Source organism: Nicotiana tomentosiformis, chromosome 8 (genome assembly GCF_000390325.3).
Source record: "Nicotiana tomentosiformis chromosome 8, ASM39032v3, whole genome shotgun sequence".
Lineage (NCBI taxonomy): Eukaryota > Viridiplantae > Streptophyta > Magnoliopsida > Solanales > Solanaceae > Nicotiana > Nicotiana tomentosiformis.
In genome coordinates, this window is record NC_090819.1 from 45,036,534 (window position 1) to 45,061,749 (window position 25,216).

General features: G+C 39.8%; 1 protein-coding gene and 1 long non-coding RNA gene across 2 annotated transcripts in view; both read left to right on the forward strand.

Moving 5' to 3' along the window:
- LOC104094907 (sister-chromatid cohesion protein 3) overlaps nucleotides 1-20,070 on the forward strand; it is a 32,442-nt gene extending 12,372 nt beyond the window's left edge. The window contains exons 14-22 of the mRNA XM_070182272.1: nucleotides 50-187; nucleotides 264-458; nucleotides 587-731; nucleotides 1,719-1,825; nucleotides 1,961-2,098; nucleotides 2,589-2,851; nucleotides 10,542-10,666; nucleotides 19,256-19,548; nucleotides 19,845-20,070. Coding sequence (XP_070038373.1) covers nucleotides 50-187; nucleotides 264-458; nucleotides 587-731; nucleotides 1,719-1,825; nucleotides 1,961-2,098; nucleotides 2,589-2,851; nucleotides 10,542-10,666; nucleotides 19,256-19,497 — 1,353 coding nt within the window. The 3' untranslated portion in view covers nucleotides 19,498-19,548; nucleotides 19,845-20,070. The remainder of the gene's footprint in view (nucleotides 1-49; nucleotides 188-263; nucleotides 459-586; nucleotides 732-1,718; nucleotides 1,826-1,960; nucleotides 2,099-2,588; nucleotides 2,852-10,541; nucleotides 10,667-19,255; nucleotides 19,549-19,844) is intronic.
- A 1,089-nt stretch (nucleotides 20,071-21,159) lies between these two features.
- On the forward strand, nucleotides 21,160-24,106 carry LOC138896855 (uncharacterized). Its single transcript, XR_011410298.1, has 3 exons — nucleotides 21,160-21,967; nucleotides 22,090-22,409; nucleotides 23,850-24,106. It is a non-coding gene; the product is annotated as an uncharacterized lncRNA (long non-coding RNA).
- The last annotated feature ends 1,110 nt before the right edge of the window (nucleotides 24,107-25,216 follow it).

Here is a 25,216-nt window from a genome sequence, read left to right on the forward strand (position 1 = left end):
TGTGTTCTATTGTGCATTTCGGATAAATCTACAAGCTTTGTTGTTGCAGGATGGTGATGATGAATATTCACTGCTTGTTAATTTGAAAAGATTGTATGAACTTCAATTGTCAAGGCAAATTTCCATTGAAAGCTTGTATAAAGATTTTGCGGAGACTCTTAAAGACTTCAGAAGTATTGATGACGAGGTGGCTGTTGTTGTTTGAATATTTTTTTTTTTTTTGCGATCTTTCCAATACACAACTGCTTTGGCTTACTGTTCAGGTAATTGGATTTCTGCTTCTTAACATGCATCTGCATGCTTGCTGGTGCCTACACTCTATCATAAACTGTGACACAGTCCCGGAGCAATCAGTGTCTTCCTTAATCTCCAAGCGCAGTACCTTGTTTAAACTACTTGAGTCCTTCCTGACTACTGAATCTATGGAAGGTCTTCGTGCAAATCATCTTGCATGTAGGGTAAGCATTGTTTCTCAAATATCCACATCCGACCATTTGTAATTTCCAAACATCTATGTTCAGCTATCTCCTATTAGTGCCTTTGTTCTCTTTTGGTTAATTTGAGTTTTTGTGTTTTCTTGGTCCAGGTTTGTGTTATTCTTTCAGAACAATGGTGTCTGTTTAGGAAAGCAACCTTTGCTTCCACGGAGCTAGAAGCTTTGGGGTACTCTCCAGATGAATTCATTCTTCAAAAGTTCTGGAAGCTTGGTGAACACCAACTACATATTTCAGGTGGTCTTAACTTGCTCATTCGCTGTTTGCTCTAAAGGCGTGACAGCTCTAGCTCACATCTTACTGTTGTATAAAGAAATAATAGTACGGCTCTAACACTATTGTTTTATTTATAACTGTAGAAAAGCTTGATTCTAGAGCAATCGTACTTCATATTGCAGCACTTTTAGTTATAAAAGAAAACTGGAATTGGAATTGGCAAGCCATGTAGTGCTGATCTGTACTTGCTTGTTTAGGTGGCCACTAAAGCCCTATGGCTAAGTTTAATAGTTTCAATTTTAGATAAATCTTGCTTTTGGATGTAAACTAATCATCATTATTATGGTTACTATGGAAACACTTCGGTGCTTGAGTAGTCACATGAACTTGAGTGCCAAATGTATACTTTTCCTGAAGTCGTTCATTTCCTCATGCTATATCTTAATTGAAAGAACGTGTTGTTGTGCATTGATTTTTATATTTGTTTACTTCATGCTGTGGAGCCTGATTTCTAAAAGGAGACCTTTTTATCCATCCTTATTGTAGCATTACTTCCTAGATGAGGATTCTAGCCTTCTTTGTTTGATGGAAAGGGATCATTAAGAAACTAGTACACTTCGCTCCCAACATAACCAAATACAGCAGGAAAAGAAATGTTTTACTTTCCTTTTTGCATTGTATGTACTCTTACATCATGAAGCAGTGAATACACGTGCAGAACTGTTATTTATATAACGTAAAAAAAGATGCAGCAAAAAGCTTGAGCACGTAATCTATAAGCAGAATATCATCAATATACCTTCGAGTAGTGGTGCAAACATAGATCTCCACTGTCCATTCAGAGGTGTCAATGAAAGGATAACAATCTTTTCAACTGAACCAAAAAAAGTGTTTTCAATTTCCAAAACAGCCTCCAACATAACCTATCGATTCAAACCCGGAAAGGGTTTCTTTTTTCACCTGATGGATGCTTTGGAGAATTTAATTCATCTTCTAACATGGACACAGATGAGACTGAAGAAGATGATTATAATAGGGAATACATTGAGGAGACAAATCGAGTTGCTGTAATCATTGCTGTGGCGAAGTTGGTTGCTGTTGAGGCAGTTCCTAAGGTTAGGTTGATTCTCTTTTCATAGTTGGACTGTGCCGAACTTAATTACTATCTGTACTTTTGGGATTAGGAGCCTTACCATTAATTTTCTTTATCAGCTGCTGACATATTTCATCAATGTACACAATGTCTACAGGAATATCTTGCTCCAGAGATAGTATCTCATTTTGCGATGCATGGAACAAGTGTGTCTGAGGTCATTAAGCATTTGCTAACCGTTTTAAGGAATAAAGGTGCAGATGTTGCACGTTTGTTCCTAGAGGCACTAAAGAGGGTAAGTGTCGTTACTTCTTAGCTGAGATGATTTCCGTTTTATTTTGGTCACTTGGCAGGTTGGCTTACTGGTAAACATTCTGATGAGATTGCAGCAGAAAAAAATTATTTCAAAATTGGATAATCATATGGTTGAACAGTTTGGTCTGACTGGGTTGTTGTCGGTGTATATCTTTCATGTTATTGGGGTGTGTCTGAGTTGGTCGTGGTTATGATCCCTAGAGCTAGGATGAACAAATCTCATGCTTTTAAAAAAGATGTTGTGGTGGCCTTTCTCCTGGCAGTTTATTGGTTATTTTGGGTGGCTTTCAACACTTTAACTCAGCTAGCCACATGATTCAGAGTATTTGGAAAGAATACATGTTAGATTCTTTGTTTGGAAAGAAAGTATACATGTTAGATTCAGAAAGGAAGCAAGGTCGTAACTTGGCAGCAAATTAGTTTTTTTTCCCCTCATTGAGTGGTTGAGCATGTCTGTTCCGGTTCTGCAGGCATATCAACGGTACTTAGTGGCACTTTCTTCTGATGATGACAATTCAGCAAGAAGGACATTTCAAGAATGTGAAGATCTTGCGAGTGAGCTTGCTAAAACATTTGGAAAGGCTGCTAAAAACAAGCACCGGTCAGATGTTCTAAATATTGTCACAGGAGGCATTCAATATGCCTTTTCAGATGCTCCAGAGCATCTATCTTTCTTGGATGGTGCTGTGCTGCATTTCATATCCAAACTTCCTCCGCCAGATATTATGGACATGTAAGAGCTTAACTTATTTTTCCCGTTTTTAATCACATAATGAAAGGTTAACATTCTGTGTAATCCTGACTTTAATCCTGTTAGATGATCTACCAAGGGTGGTTTTTGAAATTGTACATGAGTCCTGGTATGTAACAACTTGAGAAAACAGGGGATTATCTTCTCCCATTCCTCGGATTTTGAATATTGAAGGAGCTTGAAACACTGTGTATTCGGCTTGGTTCCAGGGGTGGGATTTAGATGTGGGTTGGTCAGATATTTGCCTGAGAATTGAGACATCCTGTTAGGATTTTGGGGCTTGGACTGTGGTGATTGTGGCAGGCTCCATGGCAGAAACCTTTCTTTTTCATTTTTTGGTTTTAAAGAATATGAAGTGCTTTTGTGAAGTATTTTGTTGATATGATAGGGGACTAGCCGTATAGAAGCAGTATCCGGAAGTGCAGGTTCTAGAGAAAATGTGATTTCTTAAAAAGATTACCCAATCTTCATTGTCAATTGGAATCGTGTATCTGCTCCAAAAACTTGCAGAAAATTTAAATGATCCTCTGATATGCACATAGGAGTTTAGCTTCTTCAAAGTTTTGTTTTTTTCTTTCCATATTAGCCGCATGAGTTCCAGAGGAGCCATTTCCATATCTACTCCTTTTCCTCTTGAATTCCCAACTCAGAATAAGTGTATTGGTAGCCGGCATTACCTGGTGCCAAACATGTTCCACGCTGTGTTCCACAATCAGCATGCGATATGACTGTGAAATTGCAAGTGGTTCACATCTTATCCCGACTTCTTGCACCTAAAGCACCAGTAGATGTGAAGTATCTTCTATTTCCTCAAATTTTCAGCTGTTAGAATGGCTAAGGAAAAAGCAAACCTTTTAGGTGCCTATAGGAACCAATACCAAGGAATGGGAAAAAGATGTCCTTCCTTCTCAATAGTCTATGATAAAATGAGTTTATTGGGAACAACATACTTTTTGTCATTCTTTTTCGTAAAAGTTATCATGGTATGTAAATAATGGACAAAGGGTTAGATAAGAAATCCTCTAAAAAAAGCTTCCCTAGCAACAAAGCATTCTATGGTCGAGACTCTTCCCTCTCTTCTTCTTCCTAAGATTCCACCACACCCATCAAGAGCCAAGTTTGCTGCGTCCGAACCCCAGTAAAGTTCTTCGGCAACCGAGCCCTTACGCGCCGCCAACTCACCTGTTTTTCCGGCGAGATCTCAGCTACGCGCCGGCGCGTGTGGCTTTTTCCGGCGTCTTTTCAATTTTTTTTCTTCAGACAGCCTTTTCTTGAGGCTTTTCCGAGCCTTCCCGTTTCAGTTTCACCAAATTTCGACGACTTTTTCTTTTTCCGGCCATTAAACCCCAGATTCTGGCGATTTATTCCTTTGTTCAGTACGAGAAAATCTTCCTCCCTTCCTATATACTATTTTCACCCACTGTGATTACTGTTATTCCAACTATTAAGGCTTTTTCGGGACAGCTTTTTTGGGACAGCCGCATTTAGAATATGATGGATTGTACAAAGAGCTCTTTCTTCTCTCTAGAATCTAGAAAATTGGAAAACATGTCTTTTATCAAAGCTGTCTCTTGGCCAGCCCTAGAACTTGGGGGAAAGATGCCATCGAAAGCTTGACGTAGGACAGGAGCCGCACTTCTCGCTGTCCGAGGAGCACTCTCAGGCGCAAGAGTTTCTTGGAATCTAGTCTCATTGGGTCTTTCTCCAAATGGGTTGGTTCTCTAGAGGCTGTTAGGAACTGGGCAGCAGAGGCATGGAACGTCAAGGACGGGCTGAAAATATTGCAACTGGGGGATACTCAATATCTCTTTCGTTTTGTTGACAAGTCTCAAGCTTCAGAAATTCTTGTCAGAGGAAACATGTGGTTCGATGGGAACTTCTTAAATCTAGACAGATGGGTGGAGCATGATGGGTGTCTTGACCCTCGCTTCACTGGCGAAACATTGGTGGTCAACATGGTGGGCCTCCCGGTGCATCTTTGGTGTCTTGACCTATTCAAGAAGATAGGGGAAATCTGTGGGGGTTTTATTGATGTCACTTGCAGTTTACACGATCTCTCGCGAGTGAGGATTGTGGTGAGGAAAGGGGGCAGAATCCCTGTCTCTACTGTGGTGGAAGATGGCTACTTGAGTTATAGGGTTTGGTTGAGCCCTGAATTTCTCCATATCTTTATGCCTGTGATAGTGACGGAAAAAAAGAGAAGGTCAAATAGAAGGGAGGGGAGGGGAAATCAGTCTCTGAGTGGAGGGGAGGGCTCACCGGATCACTGGATTAAGCCGGAATCAGACGTTAGATCGAGAAGAGACGGGAGGTTTGAAATTGGGGGAGGAAGACAAAATTTTAACAGGAGGAGAAGACGTGAATGGGTTAGTGATGCGGGCTGGAAAGGCAGAATGGGCCGATCCTCTTCTAATTATCATAGGGCCGGGCAAGTTTTCAGCAAGTATAGGCCTGAGCCTCCTCAAATGGGCCCAACAACTTTTCCCAATTCCATTAGAATTGATCTTAAGGGCCCCAAATTATTTCAAGTTGCGCATGATAAGACTCCTAAGCATATGGGAACAGTCGTTCCTCCTTCTTCTGCCAATGATGCTTCACACAGTGGCACTCCTTCACCGAGCTCTAGTGACCTGTGCCCCTCTACGATGGCCGCTGCTGCAGGGGCAGAACCGGCTAAAGATGGTGCTGTTAATCCACGGCCCCTCGCCTCTGATGGACCCAGTTCCATCAACCCCACCTGCCCCTGGGCTTAGTTGTGCTGAGGTCACACTTGAAGTTTCTTCTTCTTCTGGGGAGATTGTTGAGCATGCCCCAATTGATGTTAGTGTCGGACCAGTACTTTCAGTTAATATGCCGCCAAGGGTTCCATGCTCTCTTCCTCCATGCTACCCTACTGATGGTTCTGGACATTCCTATAGCAGCGGGGTGTTAATTTCAGAGGTTGATGCCCCTCAAGGAAATGGTGAGACCCTTTCGGAGGTTAAAACTCCTAGTGCTAGCAATGCTATGGTCTTGTATTCCTCTGGTAGTAGCAAGGAAAGGGTACATATAGAAGACGCCTGCCCAATTTCGTCACGGATTGGAGGAAGGGATATGTCTTTCTGGATGGAGGATAAACTATTAAACTTTGGGAAGTTTCTAGGTGTTTCTGTTGAAGGGAAGGAAGATAGGGTGTTAGAACTGTTGAGGCAGATTGAGCAACAATCTCGTTATGATGGTGTAGGGAGGGAGTTGGGTAAAGGTGTTAAGCAAAATAACTTAGGGGATGTAGTGGTGTATCAGAGAAGGGGGCGAGTGTGACAGGGAGAAATGGACCTCGGCTAGGGGTGGGGGGTGAGGAAATGGGGGTTATTGTCGCTTATGGAAGTTAAGATCCTTTCATGGAATGTGAGGTGGATGAATGACCTAAACAAAAGGGCCATCATCAAAGTGGGAGTTAGGGAGTGGGGTGCCAACCTAGTTTGTTTTCAGGAGACCAAAATGGAAGTTTTGTCGGATGCGATTGTGAGAAGTGTCTGGGGAGGTAGTTGGGTGAAATATGACTGGGTCCCAGCAGCGGGAAGTGCTGGGGGCATTCTGCTTATGTGGGATGATAGAAGCTTGGAGAGAGATTAGGAAGGGAGTTTTTTCTTTGGCAGCTCTCGTCAAAGATAGAGTGAGTGGGGTGGAGTTGGGATTTGGAGGAGTGTACGGGCCGGTAGGGGAAGGATCCAATGTGTCTTTCTGGGAGGAATTGACCAATATTATAGGGGAATGGGATATTCTATGGGTTTTAGGGGGAGACTTTAACACTATTAGATTCTCGGAGGATAGATTGGGGTGTAGTTTGATTTCGAGGGCCATGGAGGAGTTTTCAGACTTCATCAATGATCACTTTCTCATTGACCTTCCTCTGTTAGGGGAAAGGTTTACTTGGGCCAGGGCGGGGGATTCCAACTCAAGGTCTAGACTTGACAGATTCCTGACATCTCCCTCATGGGATGAGCTGGTGCCGAATGTGCTGCAGATTCCTTTACCTAGGCTGACTTAAGATCATTTGCCTATTTTGCTAGATGGATGCAGAGGGAGGGGGGGTGCGTGCTCCCTTCTGATTCGAAAACATGTTGTTGAAAGTGCCAGGATTCGGTGACAAGGTGAAAGAATGGTGGACAAGCTACGAGGTATCAGGGACACCTTCTTTCCGTCTTTCGAAGAAACTTAAATTGCTTAAGGGAGATATTATTAGGTGGAATAAGGAGGTTTTTGGGAGGGTAGAGGTTAAAATGAGGGAGCTTATGCATGAATTGGGGGAATTAGAAAGAGGGGAAGGGGCGAGGGAGTTAGATGAATCTGAGAAAGCGAGATTGGGGGAGGTTTAAGAGTGAAATAGTCGAGTTAGCAATAGCTCAGGAGACTAGTTGGCGGCAAAAATCGAGGGCGCTCTGGTTAAAGGAGGGGGATTCGAATACCAAGTTTTTCCATAGGGTGGCGGTTGCAAATCGAAGGAGAAACTTCATAAAGTCCTTAGTTGTGGATGAGGTGAGGATTGAGGGAGAGGAGGAGGTAAAAGGGGCGATAACAGGGTTTTATGAGAACTTATATGAAGAGGAAGTTAGTTGGAGGCCGACTTTGGGGGGAATAGAGTTCAACCATATAGGGGAGGGGGACAACAAGTGGCTAGAAAGGGTTTTCGAGGAGTAGGAGGTGCACGAGGCTGTGTCGAGTTGTGCTGGTGATAAGGCCCCCGGGCCTGATGGTTTCTCCTTGGCTTTCTTTCAGCTCTTTTGGGACACCATCAAGGGGGAGTTGATGGAAGCCATTGAATACTTCCATGTGAATGGTGTTTTCGAGAGAAGTATCAATGCTTCCTTTATTACTATTGTGCCTAAGAAAGAAGGTGTATCTTGTATAAGAGACTACATGCCTATTAGTCTCGTGGGGAGCATTTACAAGATTATTTCTAAAGTGCTTTCCAACAGACTTAAGAAGGTTCTTGACATATGACTGTTTCGTCCTCCCAGAATACGTTTGTGGAAGGTAGGCAGATCCTGGATGCTGCTTTGGTGGCAAATGAACTTGTAGACTCCAGAAGGAAAAATAGAGAACCCGGCTTATTATGCAAGTTGGACCTTGAGAAGGCTTTCGACCATGTCAATTGGGAGTTCCTGGACTTCATTATGATGCGGATGGGGTTTGGGGCAAGATGGAGGGGATGGATCAAGTTCTGCATTTCCTCAGTCAGATTCTCTATTCTGGTTAATGGTAACCCGTGTGGTTTCTTTGGCAGCTTCGGGGGTCTCAGGCAAGGTTACCCCTATCCCCCATGCTATTCATTCTAGTGATGGATGCTCTGAGCAAAATGATGGATCGTGCGGTAGGCGGAGCCTTCTTGAGAGGATTCTCAACTCCGATTGGGGTGCTCAGTGCCCGAAGAGTCTCACATTTGCTTTTTGCGGATGACACACTGATTTTCTGTGATGCCGATATGGATCAGTTGAACTACCTGAAGCAGGTCCTACAGTGGTTTCAGTTAGTATCAGGACTCAAAATCAACATCGGCAAGTGTGAGATTTTCCCGGTAGGTGAGGTTGCTAATATTGATGCCTTGTCTTATGTTCTCAGATGCAAGGTGGGCTCCCTTTCCACTACTTATCTGGGCCTCCCATTGGGCGCTTCATATAAGGATACTACAGTTTGGAATCCAGTGATCGAGCGGGTTGAAAAAAGATTAGCAGGCTGGCAGAAACGGTATTTGTCAAAAGGCGGTAAGGAAGTGCTTATCAAAAGCACTTTATCGAGTATGCCCACCTATTACTTATCCCTGTTGCAAGCACCGGTGAGCATCACAGAAAAACTGGAGCGACTTCAAAGGAACTTTCTTTGGGATGCGGCGGATGGAACTAGAAAGTTTCATCTAGTGAATTGGCAGACAGTCACTTCCCCAAAGGAGTGGGGTGGACTTGGAGTGAAAGATCTTAGGGTATTTAACAGAGCTTTAATGGGGAAGTGACTGTCTAAATTCGGGATAGAAGAGCATGCTCTATGGAGGGAGGTCATAGTAGAAAAGTACGATTCCACGGGAGGGGGTTGGAGGACCAAGGCAATCACAACACCTTTCGGGTGTGGCATGTGGAGGAGCATCATGAAAAATTGGGAAGCATTTAGTGGCAACATCACTTACAGGGTGGGAGAACGAAGGAGAATCAGCTTTTGGAATCATAGGTGGTGTGGAGAGGATACCCTGAGGGTCTCCTTCCCCCACGTCTTCAGAGTTTCAAACCAGAAGGAACTGATGGTCCAACAGATTCGTAAGGAGCATGAAGGGGTAGTATGGGACCTCTCATTCAGAAGGAACATGCAAGATTGGGAGATTGCAGAGCTTCAAGATTTGTTGGCACTGCTATATGGGCAAGACATGCCCCAACCATTCTGCGACTCTTGGAGATGGGGCTTGCGTGGCGACCGTAAAGTCCTTTTACCAGAGTATGTTGGTGAGAGAGGAGACCACTTTTCCATACTCCTCGATCTGGATTCCTAGGGCGCCCACGAAGGTGTGCTTTTTTGCATGGCTAGCGGCGAGGGGAGTGATCTTGATTGCTGAAAATCTCCGAAAGAGAGGAATTACACTTGTTAGTTGGTGCTACATGTGTAAAAGCTCAGGTGAAGAAGTTGATCACCTTTTGTTGCATTGCCCTGTGTCCTCTGCTTTGTGGAGGGCAATCCTGAATCTTTTTGGTATTCAATGGGTGATGCCAAGCACTGTAAAGGAAATGTTATATAGCTGGGCCGGTTTCCGTAGAAGAAGAAAGCAAAAGGCGTGGAAGTTCGCCCCGTTAGCTTTCATGTGGATAGTATGGGGGGAGAGAAATAGGAGAGCTTTTGAGGATATTGAGTCTCCTTTTTCACATCTTAAGAATAATCTTTTATCTTTGATCGCTTTTTGGTGCACTCATTTAGCCCCTACTTGTATAGAAGATTGGGCGTCTTTCGTAGAGAATCATGTTTTGATGTAAATTCTCTACTTTTTGGTATACTTCGTGTATACGGGAGTTCTCTTCCTTTTGATTAATACAATTTACCTTATAAAAAAAAAAAAGAGTTTATTGGGAAGATATGTTACCATCTCAAAAAAAAAGAAGAAGAGTTTATTGGGAAGAGTCCCTTGTTCTGTCTATCCCACTTTCAGCTGTCCTGGTCCGTTAGCGAAAAAGAAAATGAAAATGGAAGCAACAGCCTAGAAAAGTGTAGGGCTGTACCATGTTTAACCTATAAAGAAGAGGGCATACCTTCTTGCAAGATCTACTGCGCTAAAAAGTTGGGGGCAGTCTTGAACTTAAATTAGCTGTGACTGCTGCTTACTCTCAACTACAGCCTTACTGCGTTACTGGTGTCTGAGATCAAGGATATAGGAGGTTGATACTTTTGGACTCTATTGTGTCTCAAAGAAATCAATGTAACTTTACTAATGATCAGCTATAGCTGTTTCATCGGACGAAATGTTTTCTTGCTTTTGGACATGTCAATGGTGAATATTGTATTGCCTTTTCATTTTAGTGTTCTTTTATTTTTTAAGGTTGTCCTTGAGAAAGCGGCCTTGACAATCCTGTCCTGTCATCATTTAATCTTTCAATGTTATTTTGTTATTATAAGTATCATACGGTACAGACTATCAACTCAACTTTCATGTGATCAGCTTGAAAGATGTTGAGAAAAGAACTGAAAATGTTAACATGGATGAAGATCCAAGTGGTTGGCGACCCTATCGTATATTTGTAGACACAGTCCGTGAGAAGTATGCAAAGGATGAAGGTTTACAAGGTACACATGCTTTCAATTTTCTGAATTTATCTTTTGCTGTAGTTTGTCCTCTCCAGTCTTGCTCCCATTTTATGTTGTGTGCTTCTTTAATTTGCGAGTTCTTCTTTCACTCCTTGTAAATGGCTCTGGTTTCCTGTGAGTCATAGTTTGAGTTCACTTCCAAAGGTTTTTTTTTTTTTCCTGTGGAAGAGGAGAACTGATGTATGTAAGCACATGCCTAGGATGTTTGAAACTGTGTGTGTTTTTTGGGGGGGGGGGGGGGGTGTTATCAAAAACTTAAAAGAGGTTGGTTTGCTCACGAAGTCTAACAAATGCCTGATGGGCTATAAATAGAAAAGGAGGTTGGTTTGACTATTAAATAAGTGCCATGCTGTTCACTTCCTTGACCCTCGACAGAAAATTGTGGGTTGACAGGTAGTCGAGAGTTTCTCCTTGTCCTACTAGTAGTATTAGCACTAGTCTTGTATTTCCTAGTTCCTTGTTGCTACACGGTGCGTCGTCACTATTACCAGTAGTTGCCACTAGTCTTGTTTTCTCGTATTCCTTGTTCTTGGTTATTATATGTTTTGCCATTTGCTTCCGCTGCCTTTTACCTTGTTGCTATTAATTGGTTATTGCTTCCTTTCACTCTTCTTGAGCCGGGGGTCTATCGGAAATAACCTCTCAACCTTAATAAGGTAGAGAAAAGGTCTGTGTACACATTACCCTCCCCATATCCCACTTGTGTGGGATTCCACTAGGTTTGTTGTTGTTGTTGCTGTTCACTTCCTTGTCATCTTGGGATAGCCCGTGATGGTAACTGGAGTGAAACTCGAAAGTGATTACTTCAATCCTGTTGTGTGCCACATTAGGTGACAATAATAACAATACCTCAATCATAAAAATTAGTTAGGCTCGGAATACAAGTACTCTGTATCCATTCCGCTCTATTTAGACACATTTCATTCTAATACTCATTGTCATTTAAGACAAATCTGAGTTATTTAACACTAGAAATTCTCTTTATCTCACACTTGTCTGTACACTAACATACAAATTCCTAAACACGTTAAACAAACTCGTAATTAACACCAATGTTCCTAATGTAAGTGTCTCCACTACCTCAAGTATTATAAAAAATTATTTGGCAAATTCCTATCTTAGTGGTGGTAATGTCATTACTCTCCATGAGCTCTAGAGAATAGTTGCTAAAACATTTTGTTAGATTGATTATCCATTGATGTTCTACCAAGTTCCAAGTGTCCTTTGATAGAAGGAAGTCACTAGGGCATGAGCGTATAAACGACCATAATTGAGCGGAGTAATAGTTCAGAAGCTAAGTTTGAATTGTAAATCAACTTTAAAAGAAGTCTTCATGTTGCGTGTTGGGCGGCGTCCCCCCCCCCCCCCCCCCCCATTATTTGGCAAATTCCTATCTTAGTGGTGGTAATGTCATTACTCTCCATGAGCTCTAGAGAATAGTTGCTAAAACATTTTGTTAGATTGATTATCCATTGATGTTCTACCAAGTTCCAAGTGTCCTTTGATAGAAGGAAGTCACTAGGGCATGAGCGTATAAATGACCATAATTGAGCGGAGTAATGGTTCAGAAGCTAAGTTTGAATTGTAAATCAACTTTAAAAGAAGTCTTCATGTTGCGTGTTGGGCGGCGCCCCCCCCCCCCCCCCCTCTTCCCTTCCCAATTTTCCGTTTTTTACTAATTTTATAGAACTCATTCCTTGGTGGTTCTAAATCTGATCACGTCAAGCCTCTTGGAAAGTTTTAAATGTTGCGATTAGAAAAAATTGTGCGAGAATTGGGTTTTGATTTTGTTTTTTTGCAAGTCAATGTAATTATTGAATTTAGTTTCAGGAGATTCTGTTTGGGAGAACTGGCTTGGGTTTATTCTGGAAAGTAATGTCACCTAATCTATATCTTTGGATGTTACTAAGGGGTCGTTTTGTTGGGGGGATTAGAAAAATAATCCCAGCATTGAATCCCGCATAAACTAATACAATGTATGTTTGGAGGGATTAGGAAAGATAATTCCCGCTTAACTAATGCGGCGTTGGGTTGGCCGTATAACAAAATATAATCTCCACGTAAACTTTATGCAGCTTTTGGTTTGTGGTATTAAAACAATACCCGCATTAAGTTGCGCTAGAAGTTATGTATTATTTTATGCGGGATAATTTGAAACAAGAATACATGTATTTGTAATACGGACATCCTCAAAGTAAATAACCTTACTTAACATTTCGTGTATTATTATTCATTGCATAACAATCTCTACGCACCCAAGGGTGTGGCCTAGTGGTCAATGAAGTGGGTGAGAACCATGAGGTCTCAGGTTCAAATCCCAGCGGAGGCAAATACTAGGTGATTTCTTCCCATCTATCCAAGCCTTGGTGGATAGAGTTACCTGTTGCTGGTGGGAGGTGGCAGGTATCCCGTGGAATTAGTCGAGGTGCGCGCAAGCTGGCCCGGACACCACGGTTATCAAAAAAAACAATCTCTACATTATTATTCAGTGTATAACCATCCCTTCATTTTGATTCACCACATAAAAAATTTTTGCATTATAATACTTGCATAACTAATATGTGAACCAAACGACCTCTAAATGTATTTCTGGATATTCTTTTGTCGAGGGAGAAAAAAGAATTTGTTGGAAACAAAATAGTAGGGCCAAATTTCAATTTTGGTAGACTGAAAAAGGGGACAAAAAGAAGCAGCCAGTTTTGTGGATAGTGTGCCCTAATGTGACCCACTATTTTTCAAGCAAGAGGTGTCTTTTTTTCTTTTCCACTTTTTCTTCCATTTGTTTTTGAAGAACAAGTGGTTATTTTGTTTGTTTTAGTAAGCAGTTGGGTTCTTTTTCCGAAAACAACTCTTCTATAGTCCAAACACCCTGAAAACATATCCTTGATATTAACTTGAGCATAAGTTGTGTGTACAAGCAGATCTAAAATTAGGATGTCTAGATTTGGTCTAAATTTTAAAATGATGTTCAATCCTCGTCTAATAGTTTAAAAATAAAGCTCAAATGAGCTTTAATTGCCAATACACCTGTCAACTCATTAAAATAGGGGCTTTTTGGTCTTTCACCAAAATTCTCAATTTCTTCTCCACCTTTTTCAGTCTTTATATACGATTTTATCTCTGCCATTCACTCCTAGCCTCAAGTTTGATGCAGCAAAATCTCGAAAATTTCTTAGTAAGAAGGAACCAGAAGTTTCTCTAGAAGTATCTAATCAATATTTTGAAAAATTCCCATTTTTCTGTGTGATTTCTACTGCGTTTCATTTTCTGAGTTCTAGAAGTAAAACTCGATCTGGGTTTTAGAATCTTGTCAATCTGTTTTGGACTATGGCATGAATTAACTGGGTTTTGGAAAATTATAAAAGAGGGAGTCAAAATTGATGATAACTTTTCAAGTTCGTCCTCAGAAGAAATCTGCCAAGGTATTGACTCTGTGTCCCTACATACATACAACACCCAAGACAAACACGGAAATGTGATAAGTATTTTGCAATTGGATTTTATTAGCCAGCCATTGTATGAAGTTGGTAAATTTACATGTTTGAGCTACAGTTCTGAAAATGGCTTCTCCTATTTCTGGGGTTCTAAGTTTATCATTTACTTCTTTGTTTTGCTTGACGCCCTTTAGAGTTTTTAGAGAAATGATTAAATATAGAGAACTAGAAGGGAAGTTCTAAATTCTAAAATAGAAATAAAAGAGGGAGAGAAGGGGTTATCTGCAGAGAAAGAGGTTTTAGTTTTTCTGGTATAAAGACAATAAAGCCTGTTAGTTAATATGTTATGCTATGTACTATTGGGGTATTTTAGAGGATAAGAAGTGCATACAAAGTTAACCATGTACTATTGTGACTCTCTCTCTCTATATATGACGAGATGCAGAGTGGTGTTAATGAGAGATTGAGGGTTTGGAGACAGACTCTTGAGTCTAAAGATTTCAAGCTGAGCAGGATTAAGGCGGAGTACTTGGAGTGCAAGTTCAGCGACGCTACCTAGGAAACGGACATGGATGTGAGGCTGGATACACAAGTCATTCACAGGAGAGGAAGTTTTAAGTACCTTGGGTCAATAATACAAGGTGATGGTGAGATTGATGAGGACGTTACGCATCATATTGGAGCAAGGTGGATGAAGTGTAGGCTCGCTTCATGTGTTTTGTGTGATAAGAATGTGCCACTGAAACTCAAAGATAAGTTCTACAAAGTAGTGGTTAGACCGACTATGTTGTATGGGGTAGAGTGTTGGCCGGTCAAGAACTCTCATGTTTAGAAGATGAAAGTAGCTGTTTTGAGGATGTTGAGATGGATGTGTGGGCGTACCAAGTTAGATAGGATCAGGAATGAAGTTATTCGGGACAAGATGGGTATGACCCCCGTAGAGGATAAGATGCGGGAGGGGGGGGGGGGTGAGATGGTTCAGGCATGTTAAGAGGAGAAGCAATGAAGCCCCTGTTCGAAGGTGTGAGAGGTTAGCCTTGGTGGGTGTGAGGAGTAGAGGTAGGCCAAAAAAGTCCTTGGGGGAAGTGATTAGGCGGGACATGGCGCGGCTGGAGCTTACTGAGGACATGACCCTTGATAGGAGGGTGTGGCGGTTTAGGATTAGGTTAGTAGGTAGTGGAGCGTTCTCCGTATGTCTGCTCAACTCGATAGCATTAGTGTTAGTATAGTATCTCTTTATTCTTAGATTGTTATTACTACTTGGTGTTTACTTGCTTTCTTGATTTTGGTCTTCTTGTTTTATCTTGTTGTTATTACTACCCGTTGCCGTTACTTTTTTCATTTGTTCTTTAGCCGAGGGTATATCGGAAACCTCTAGGGCAGGGGTAAGGCTGCGTACATCTTACACTCCCCAATAGGGTTCTGCATAATATGGTAAATATTGAATTACCGTACCGAAACCGAAATTTTTGGTATATTATATTCGGTATTTTGGTAGTTGGTATGGTATTTAGTTTAAGTTTTTAAAATAATTTGGTATTAGGTATGATATTTGGTATTTAAAAAAATAATACCGAAATACCAATACCGTATCGAAATATATACTAAATACGCGTTACATATATTATTGATTAACATACTAAGTTAGATAATACTTTTCTTTGGCATTCATGTTGAGGTTGGCAGTAAAGCCCATGTACTTCTTTAGGAAAATGGAAAAACAAGGTAGGAAGCATATTCTAATTCTTACTCTCTAGGTTGCCAAGCAGTTTAACGTAATGTTTCAACGGTTTTAGGGTGTTTCTTACTTCATTACTCTTGTATTGTTGTTGATTAGTCCTTGTTGTATTCTCTAATTTCAACAATTAACTCTAAGCAAGTAACATGATATTTTCGATGATCAAATGTATTCCTTTATGTACCTTTTTTCTCTTAGTTGATACTTGATGGTTTTGGACAAAGAATTTGTCAACAGTCAGGTGAGTTTAGAACGTTTTCATTGAGTACTTTAATTAAGAATACTACAGTCTATGCCTTTATGCACTAGTTAATATTCAAGCCGAATAAACCGAAATTACTGGACCGAATAAACCGAAAGGACAAAAGCCGAACCATACCGAATGTAATTAGGTATGGTATTGGTATAGCATTTTAAGAAACCGAATACTGAATCGAAATAACTAAATACCGTACCACACCGACCGACGAACACCCCAGACCCCATTCGTGGGAACTCATTGAGTTGTTTTGTTGTTGTTGTTGTTTTGTTGTGTGTATATATATATATATAGAGAGAGAGAGAGACACACACACACATACACACACATTTCGTTGATTATACTTTATTCTGAGATCAAAATGAATCATGTAAATCATGCTACTTTTATAGAATTACTTCAAAGATTTTGCATAACAAATTCGATAGTCAACTAGATAGCTCTTTTTGAAAGCTTCTAGCATGTGTCGACCATGCTTGTGGGGAAGTAATTGTCTGCCGCACCATGCTTTTGAAGTGCGACAGACACCCACTTCCGGCAAGCATGTGTCCACAATTCAAATCATATATGTTTTTTTTTTTGAGAAAGCAATTCAAATCATATATGAAAGCTTTATACATCATGTAGTTTGGAGGAAAGCGCCTCAAGAAAGTTAGGCCTCAACTTACCTTAGCCTTAGCTTATTCATTTTCAATCCCTTGACGCTTCAAACTTCCAACAATATTCATTGTCTTGGAGACAAATCTTGAAAATCTCTACTTTGAAGAATTCTTGGGGAGAATTGAGAATCTTGTTTGATGGAAATGGGGAATTAATCCCTTGGCCGAGCTCTCTCTGAACTCCAAGCCATAAGTCAAAAACCAACATCTCATTCTCTCCCCCTGCTGCTGCTGTCGGTTTATAGGCATGGGCATCCACGTGTTTGCCTTGCCACGGTTCAGTTTCCTTGGGTATGACGCCATCGTCCTGGCGAAGCCCCTCCCTTGCGATTGGGCTTACGATATGCCAAATTGTATTGTTCGAGGTTGCAATATTTATTTTCCTAGATGAGGTCCCCTAGTGTCTTGATGCCACCATGAGACTCTGATGATGGGCAGGACAGGTGTTCCGCAGCGCGAGACCATCAGGAGACACCCTTGATGCTTCATTTCATTTTTTCAACTTTCATTTTTGGTTTCCTTTGGCCAGTCCACTACTTCAATTTCAATACCTTCCAAGCTATTCCAGACACTTGTATTCATGTCTCGATCATATCACCTGCATCATGTAATGTTGGTAACACTTTAATTACATGCTTTGGCCCTTAATTAGCATGATGAAGATTCAAATCTACGGGGTTTTACACAGACTTAACCTAAATTTTCAATTTTTAGTAGGTTTCATTTCTTTAAGGCAGCTTTTTATTCAGGATTTTATGAAATTTCATGTTTTGGCTTTTTTCTTCTAAAAATTTGAAATATATACATAGCATAGATTTCCTGCGAATTGGGAACAGTTAGGAAGAATGAAATTGAGTTTTAGATCATTTGTATACAATCAGAACAACTTGATGTCACAGTTCCTAAGCAATTTGTCGAATAAGTTTAGCAGTGCAAACCTACTCTTTCTTTTCAGATTTCAATAACAGTATCGTTATCACCATTTTCATGACTGGATATGTTGAGTTAAAGAAACCACATGATACGTGACCTTTAGTACCTACAAAGGACTTTAAGATTTTGAACTCACATTTAAGCACATTGAAGATGCAGATAAATTCTCATCAATTCATTGCAATTGAGCGTGTATCAGCCAAAGTAATACTTCCAATGGAACTGAACTTGTTTCTGCAATTTCATGCCCAAAAGGGAAAAAAACACTAGAAGTTAAATTGAGGACCAAAGGGGAAAACCAAACTGATTTCGGTTGGTGAGCAGTCTGCCTATATTACAAACAGAACCAAGTAGCTTGAACTGAACTGACTAATTTCACAGCCGTATTCACCAGCCAAAAGAGCAGTTTCCGTAGACCCTTTAGACTCCCAAGCGTGACTTGGTCCTAATGAACTCTTCTCATTACTTAGTAGACTTTAGTAGTGTTTCACACTGAAATACCTTTACTTTATCTTTCCTCCCCAACTTCTCCTGCAGTATCTTGCCTTTGAAAGTTGTTCAGTTTAATAAGTTATCTTCTTCCAGCTTCCAGTCATCTTATTTTCTTAAGTTAGCTGGCATCACTCGTTATTTTAAAGAATTACTCTAGCACACAGGATTGATGCACATTTGTCCACTGCAATGATGTACAAACAGTGGACTTCTCCTTTATGTCGTCTCACAATCTTATTTATTGGGAGCAAACTCTCACAAATTGTTTGTCCACTCCTTAAAGAAGGCACATTCGAATTTCCTGTTTTTGTGCCTATGATCTATAGAGACCTTTCCAGCTTTAATTACGAGAATCTCCTGAATTTGAAGTCACTTCGTCTTGCATTAAAAATGTATGACAATAGCTATTTCTGCAAAACTGCTCCATAAGGAAGCTGAACATTGAATCTCTGAAATGTACTGAAATTCTGATGGTGTCAACTATCTATAGATGAGGATGTCAAACATGTGCGTGGTAGGACAGCTTTACAATAAAAAGGGTATTGGGGGTGAAACATTGGCCATCCAATCTGGTGGTATTGGTGTGAAATAGTTTTGGGCTTGCTTGTGCATAATTAGTTGTTTCTGAGGTTTCCTTGCTGACTGTCAAAAATGTCTTGTTAATCTCTTCTCACCGAATTTGCGTTTTGGAACGAAGTTGTCAGTAGCCTATTCAAAGATTATAGAAATTAAGGTAGTGAAATCAGATACGATGGGCAGGGTTGATTTTTATACATCTCAAATCCCCTTCCCCATCCCCCCTCCTCCCCAAAAGAAAAAAAAAAAAAAAAACCCCACCAAACCCACCCAAGAGAAAAAAAATCCTATGCAAAGTTTAATTAGGGTAGTGGAGAAGTAGATACATCGAGCATGGTGTTGGTGTCAGACTTTTGCTTGCTATCTAGTTGATTGATCATATAGATGGATGAATGTCATAAAAGCTCATTACTTTTGTATAGTTTGTCCAATGATAGGATCTGATGGAACTGACGGCTAATGTGAGTTCTTTTATAGATGATAAGGAAGGTACAGCCATGAGATGCCGAGGTCGTCCTCCTAAGAGGCAGAACTTACAAGGAAAAAAGCTGTTTAACAAGCACACTTCTAGCGAAGACGAGGAGTCAATCAGTGGATCTGACCAGGACGCAGATGAAGAAAAACAAGATGACGAAGAGGAGGTCCCTCTAATACAATCTATTAAGTCATCATCCAAGCTAAGGTCTCTGAAGATATCAAAGAGAGCTGAGGCCATGTGAGAACTGGTCATTCTGGCCTCTGTTTAGATTGGTCCTATTCCGAAGTATCAGGTACTTATTCATTGATTGGCAATTTGAGACAAGAGAAAAGATTAATTAAAATTGGATAGATCAGCTTAGGCACTGGTTTCATGTTCCACAATTTCCACAGGTTTTTGTCATGTAGCTTTCTTTTTCCATCGTGTACATTTCTTTTCTTGTTCTTGACATCTGTTATTTAGGACTAGGAGCTTTCATTCATATGTTATTATAATGATTATTTAGGCTCTGATTCTATCTGGGACCGCGCATATTCATCTCTTTTCTGGAATTGACAGCTGAAGTAAATTCCGGTTGTGATTTTGCAGGTTCTCCAATCTTTGAAGGTCTTTTCTGGCACCATGAGCAAAACAGTTTCCTCGTGAACCATACTAGTTTGAGGAAGCTTTTGTTGAAGTATAGACCTTAGGTGCAGCCTTTATGTATTTAATAGGTCTTCTTGTCATTCTCATATCCTTTTTCTCGTAATAGCTATATTTGCATAATCTGTCAATTTCAATGCTTTTGTTGATTTGCTAGCTTATTTTGGGATAAGATGTCCGGTCATTCTGTAACCTCTGAGCTCTTAATAGCAACCGCTGAATCGAGAAAAAGAAAATGCATAAGAGAGATGGAGGCTGGAAGCAAATTCAAGTAGGAGAAATGCAAAATAATGGAACAGGATCAACGTTTCTGATCTTTACTACCCAAAGTGATTACAAGTATCTATTTATATCTACACACTCGAATTGTAAAGATGTAGGGGGTGAGAACATTGCGTAACTAACTACAGGAGTGTAAATGCGAAAGTAAATCTACTTTTGGGACTATAGTGTCTAATCTATAACTGGAATTTAAATAGAATTACCCCATAACTAACTACACAAGTCTAAATGCGAAAGTAAATTTATTTTTGGGACTGGTGTCGAATCTATAACTGGAACCTAAAATATTATAGGGTCGAAGCTACAATTGGAATTTAAAATGGAATCACGTTCGGGGATTTCTTAAGATCAGCTTTCATCATTCCTTTTACGGAAAAGAGCAAAATATATCTATTTTTAAATATTATTTAAATCTACCTTCTGTTTCACTATCTGTTTGTCTGAGCCCCTACCGATATATTATGGATCAAATTTGCCTTTATTTTTAGCGGACGGCTACATGGCAGCTCCTTAATAAAAATCCACCCCAATTTAATCTACCCGAATCTATATTAACCTATCCTTAATCCGACCCGTTATAGACTCTTCTCCTTTACCCTTCTAGTTCTCGCCGCCCTTTTGAGATGGCTGTTGTCATGGCTCTCTCCTTTCGGCAGCGCCGCAGCCACCACCCCAATAGTCAAGAAGAGAAATTCTGACGTACTCCCCTCTCCCTCCTTTGTTATGTAGTATTATTGAAAATTCTGATTTTGCTCTTTTTGTACATTTTACTTGGGAAAAATACATAAGATGCAACCTATACTTGTCCAGGAAAATCAGTTTCACACTCAACCTTTACGGGCGTCATATTACTAATTCTTATCCAAAGTGAATTTAATACCACCCAAAAACTGATGTGGCAAAATAATAAAAAATAGGTGTGTATTACTAAAATTAAATCACAAATTTTGATTTTTCTTCCTTTTTATACAAAAAGACAGATTTTCTTGAATCTCCCCCCCCCCTCCTTTCATCTTTCACGTCCCCAAATCCTTCTTCTCCTTCTTAACGCCCAATCTCTTCTTCTCCATTTTCACACCTATAATCTAGATTTTCTTGCCCCTTCCCCTTTAATCTTTGTCTTCACTGCACACTCCTTTCTTCTTCAATTACTTATTTTTTATTTTGACTCACCTCAAAATATTATTCTCCTTAAAGAATCTACAACAAAAAAGAAAGAAATATTAGTCATTTTAATAGAAGTGATAAAAGAGAAATAAAGATTCTGTTTAATATATAATCTCTTGAAGTGTAATATATTTACGAAATTGGTGGTGATTTGGAAATCCACCACCATCTAGTGCGCCAATTTGACATACAGTTTAATGGGTTTGTGGTGTTCGATGGAAATGGGTTCTTTTGAAATCGATTTTGAGCATATCGTTAACTTGCAACAGAAATTCGTCAATTTAATGAGTTTGGTGATGATTGATGAAATTGATGATAGATGAATTTGGCAGTGAAATCGGAGGTGTAGATTGGGTGGTGACTAGTAAAATTGATGGTGATTGGGTTTGTGATGGTGGTGTTATTAGTGGTAATGGAGGTTTGGTGGTGGGTGTGGAAGAAGACAAAAAAATGTGTGAATAAAAAAGGAAAAAAAGTTAAAAACATATGATGCTGACGTGGTATTGATGTGGTATTATGTTTCAAAAGATGGTGTTAAATTCACTTTGAATAAGGATAAGGAGATACTAGGACACCCGTAAAGGTGGAGTATGAAATTGATTTTCCTGGACAAGTACAAGGTTATGTATTTTGTCTTTTACTTACTTACCTTCTATTTGTTTCCTGGTTCATAGTTAATTCCTTCGTTTCCATAATTTATATTTACTTACAAAATGTGGCTGAGATTTTCTATTATGAACAGATGAAGGATTCAACTGTTGCTTTCATGGTGGTTTCAACTTTTATACCAGAATCATCCAACATAACTTTAATAGTAGTATAATAAGTTGTTAAAACAGCTTGTGGCTGCTTTGAATGTGTATATATCTCATACACATTGCGATCTCGTACACTTGTGGCTGCACTTTGCGATCGCGTCAAGCCCTTCGCGAACGCGAAGAAGGCCTGACGCCCATTGACTTAAATGTCCCAAAGACGGGATTTTCTTCACTTTTCACCATCTTCACATTAGAGCTCGGCCTAGAGGCGATTTTGAAGAAGAATTTCATCCCCACTTCATAGGTTAGTATATTTTAACTCGTTTCCTTCCATTTTCATCAACACCTATTGATTTCTAACCTTAATCTATGCTCTTTCATGATAGAAAATTAGGGATTTGGGTAGAATTGATTTTTTTTTTGTTTGTAAAATTGAGATTTAGACCTCAAATTGAGGTCGAATTTTGAAACTAATCGCTTAATCGGGCTCAGGGCTGAATGGGTAATTGAGTTTTGGTCTGAATCTCGGGTTTGACCAAGCGAGCCTGGGGTTGACTTTTGATTTTTTGGAAAAAGTGTAAAGCTCTTAGCTTTATCTATTGTAATTGATTTCCCTAGTATTGTTTGTTGATATTAAGTTTATTTTGGTTAGATTCTATTAGTTTGGAGGCGAATTTTAGAGGAAAGGCCCCGATTGAGCTTTGATTTGGTTGTGGAGCGAGGTAAGTGTTGGGTCTAACCTTGATTTGAGGGAATTAGGAACCTTTGAACTATATGTTATGTGAATTACCTGTGTAACGACGTATATGCGAGGTGACGAGTGTATATACGCTGTCAAAATAATTATTTTCATGCTTTCTCGCATTTCATGAATTACCTTATTCCATGTCTTAATCGTTACATGCTTTAATTGCTTTCTATGACGTAACTTGTTACTTTCATTAATTATTCTTGTATTGAAATGTTCGTTCCTTCCATGACTTCATGATTAATTGCTACTTGCCTTAATTTTCTTATTTGTATACTTTAACTATCATATATTTGGCTTGTCTTGTGCTTTTGTATTAATTGTAGCATTTCTTAATTTGGTACGGGGTTCCTTTATTGCTTTGCTTTCATATTCTTTAATCGTAGAGATTCTTGTGAATTGAGCTGTTAGATTGATTACATTTATTGAATTTGTTTATGGATCGAGTTGCACGCCGCAATAGTTGTGATATGGTGGAATAAGGGAGGATTTTGATATTGATTTGGTAGGATCAAGTTGCGCGCCGCAACGGTTGTATACGTAATACTTGATATTGATAAATTGTGATATGGTGAAATAAGGGAGGAGTATGATATTGATTACGATGATATGGTGGGATCGGGTTGCGTGTCGCAATGGATTTTATATGTGATTTTGATATTGATATGGTGAAATAAGGGAGGATTGTGTGTGTACGGTAGGATCGGATTGCGCGCCGCAACGGATTGTGTGTATTGTATTCATTGTTGTTATTTTGTTGATTTCTAGTGTTGTTACATGAATTTTGAAATCGATTATTCCGGGTTCTCAGATTACAATAATTGAGTTCTTTTTCATAAGTTAACTGCCTTACCTTTCCTGTTTTCCTTTCTTGCGTACATGTTATTGTAAGTGACTTGCCTTAGCCTCGTCACTACTCCATCGAGGTTAGGCTCGGCACTTACAAAGTACATGTGGTCGATTGTACTCATACTACACTCTGCACTTCTTGTGCAGATTTTGGCGTCGGTCCTAGCGGCGATCAGTAGATTGCTCGGATCCGGTGCTTGACGGAGACTTGAGGTACAACTGCACAATGTTCGCAACCCTGAAGTCCCCTTCTACATTACTCTAGATGTTTATTTCGATTCAGATAGTCATGCTTTCATTCGGACTATTATTTGTAGTACTCTAGACGCTCGTGTATTCGTGACACAAGTTCTGGGATTTGTATTTGGATATCGCTGGTTATGAGATTTACCTACTTTATTTCAGTCTATTTAGCTTATTGATTTTCATTTGACTTAAATTATTAAAAATGGTTAATAACTACATCTAACGTTGTCTTGCCTATCAAGTGAAATATTAGGCGCCATAACGGTCCCGAGAGTGAAAATTCTGAGTCGTGATACACGGCCCCGTGGTTGGGATTTCGGATCGTGATACCCTTTTTGATTTTTGCATAAATAGACAGTCGTGTGAAGCCAATTGGATGTTATTATGCTATTTTGTAGCCCTGTGTGGCATTGGTTGTGTGTTTGGGCTGCTTATCAGGTTTCAGATAGCCCTATTTACAAAGGAAACTCTGCAAAACTTTTAGAAATCTTGAGAGTTAGAATATAAATATAAATATTCATAAGGAGAAAGGATGTTATACCCCGTACTTTCATATTGGAATGCGTCTTAAGTGAATCAATATAATCCATAGAGTTTAAGAACCTTTACAAAGATAATGATTCATTAACACAAGTGTTACGGAAGTATCGTGAGAGTTGGAGGCTAAACGGATCAAAGATGTTATAACCCGTACTTTTGGGGCAAAACTAGGAGTACATAATATGCTAAGGAGTTCGTATTTTAAGGTGTTTGAATTTTTTAATGTTCATATGTAAATTTTGAAGTCAAGCAAATTGTAAAACAAAAGTTGACAAAAGTTGTCGCAAGATACGTTCATAATCTTATTGAAATTTGTGTCCAATGTCACTGAGTTTTTCTCTCAATATACTTGGAGTTATGGGGTGACCCACCCACCAAATTGAATATCTACGAGTTTGGTTTCCAACACATTAAACTGTTCGTCGATAAAATATCATAGTAGAGAGATATTCGTATTTTCGTGAGACTTCACAAGCAGCTCCCTATCGGACCCACTTTGGACGGTGGAAATATTCAGATATATATCAAACGCCTACAATCCATTTTCTTTCGTAATTTTCACTATTTCTGATCCAAAACACTCCCAAAAACCTCTCTAAAAGTTGTCAAATGATTTAAGGCCAAAATCAAAGGCTACCAAGTGAATCCAACCCCAAGAATCTCGTGGTGCTAGCTAAGAGTAGCTCTAGTGCGTCGTGTTGATGTTGGAGGTTATTCTAAGTGAGAGT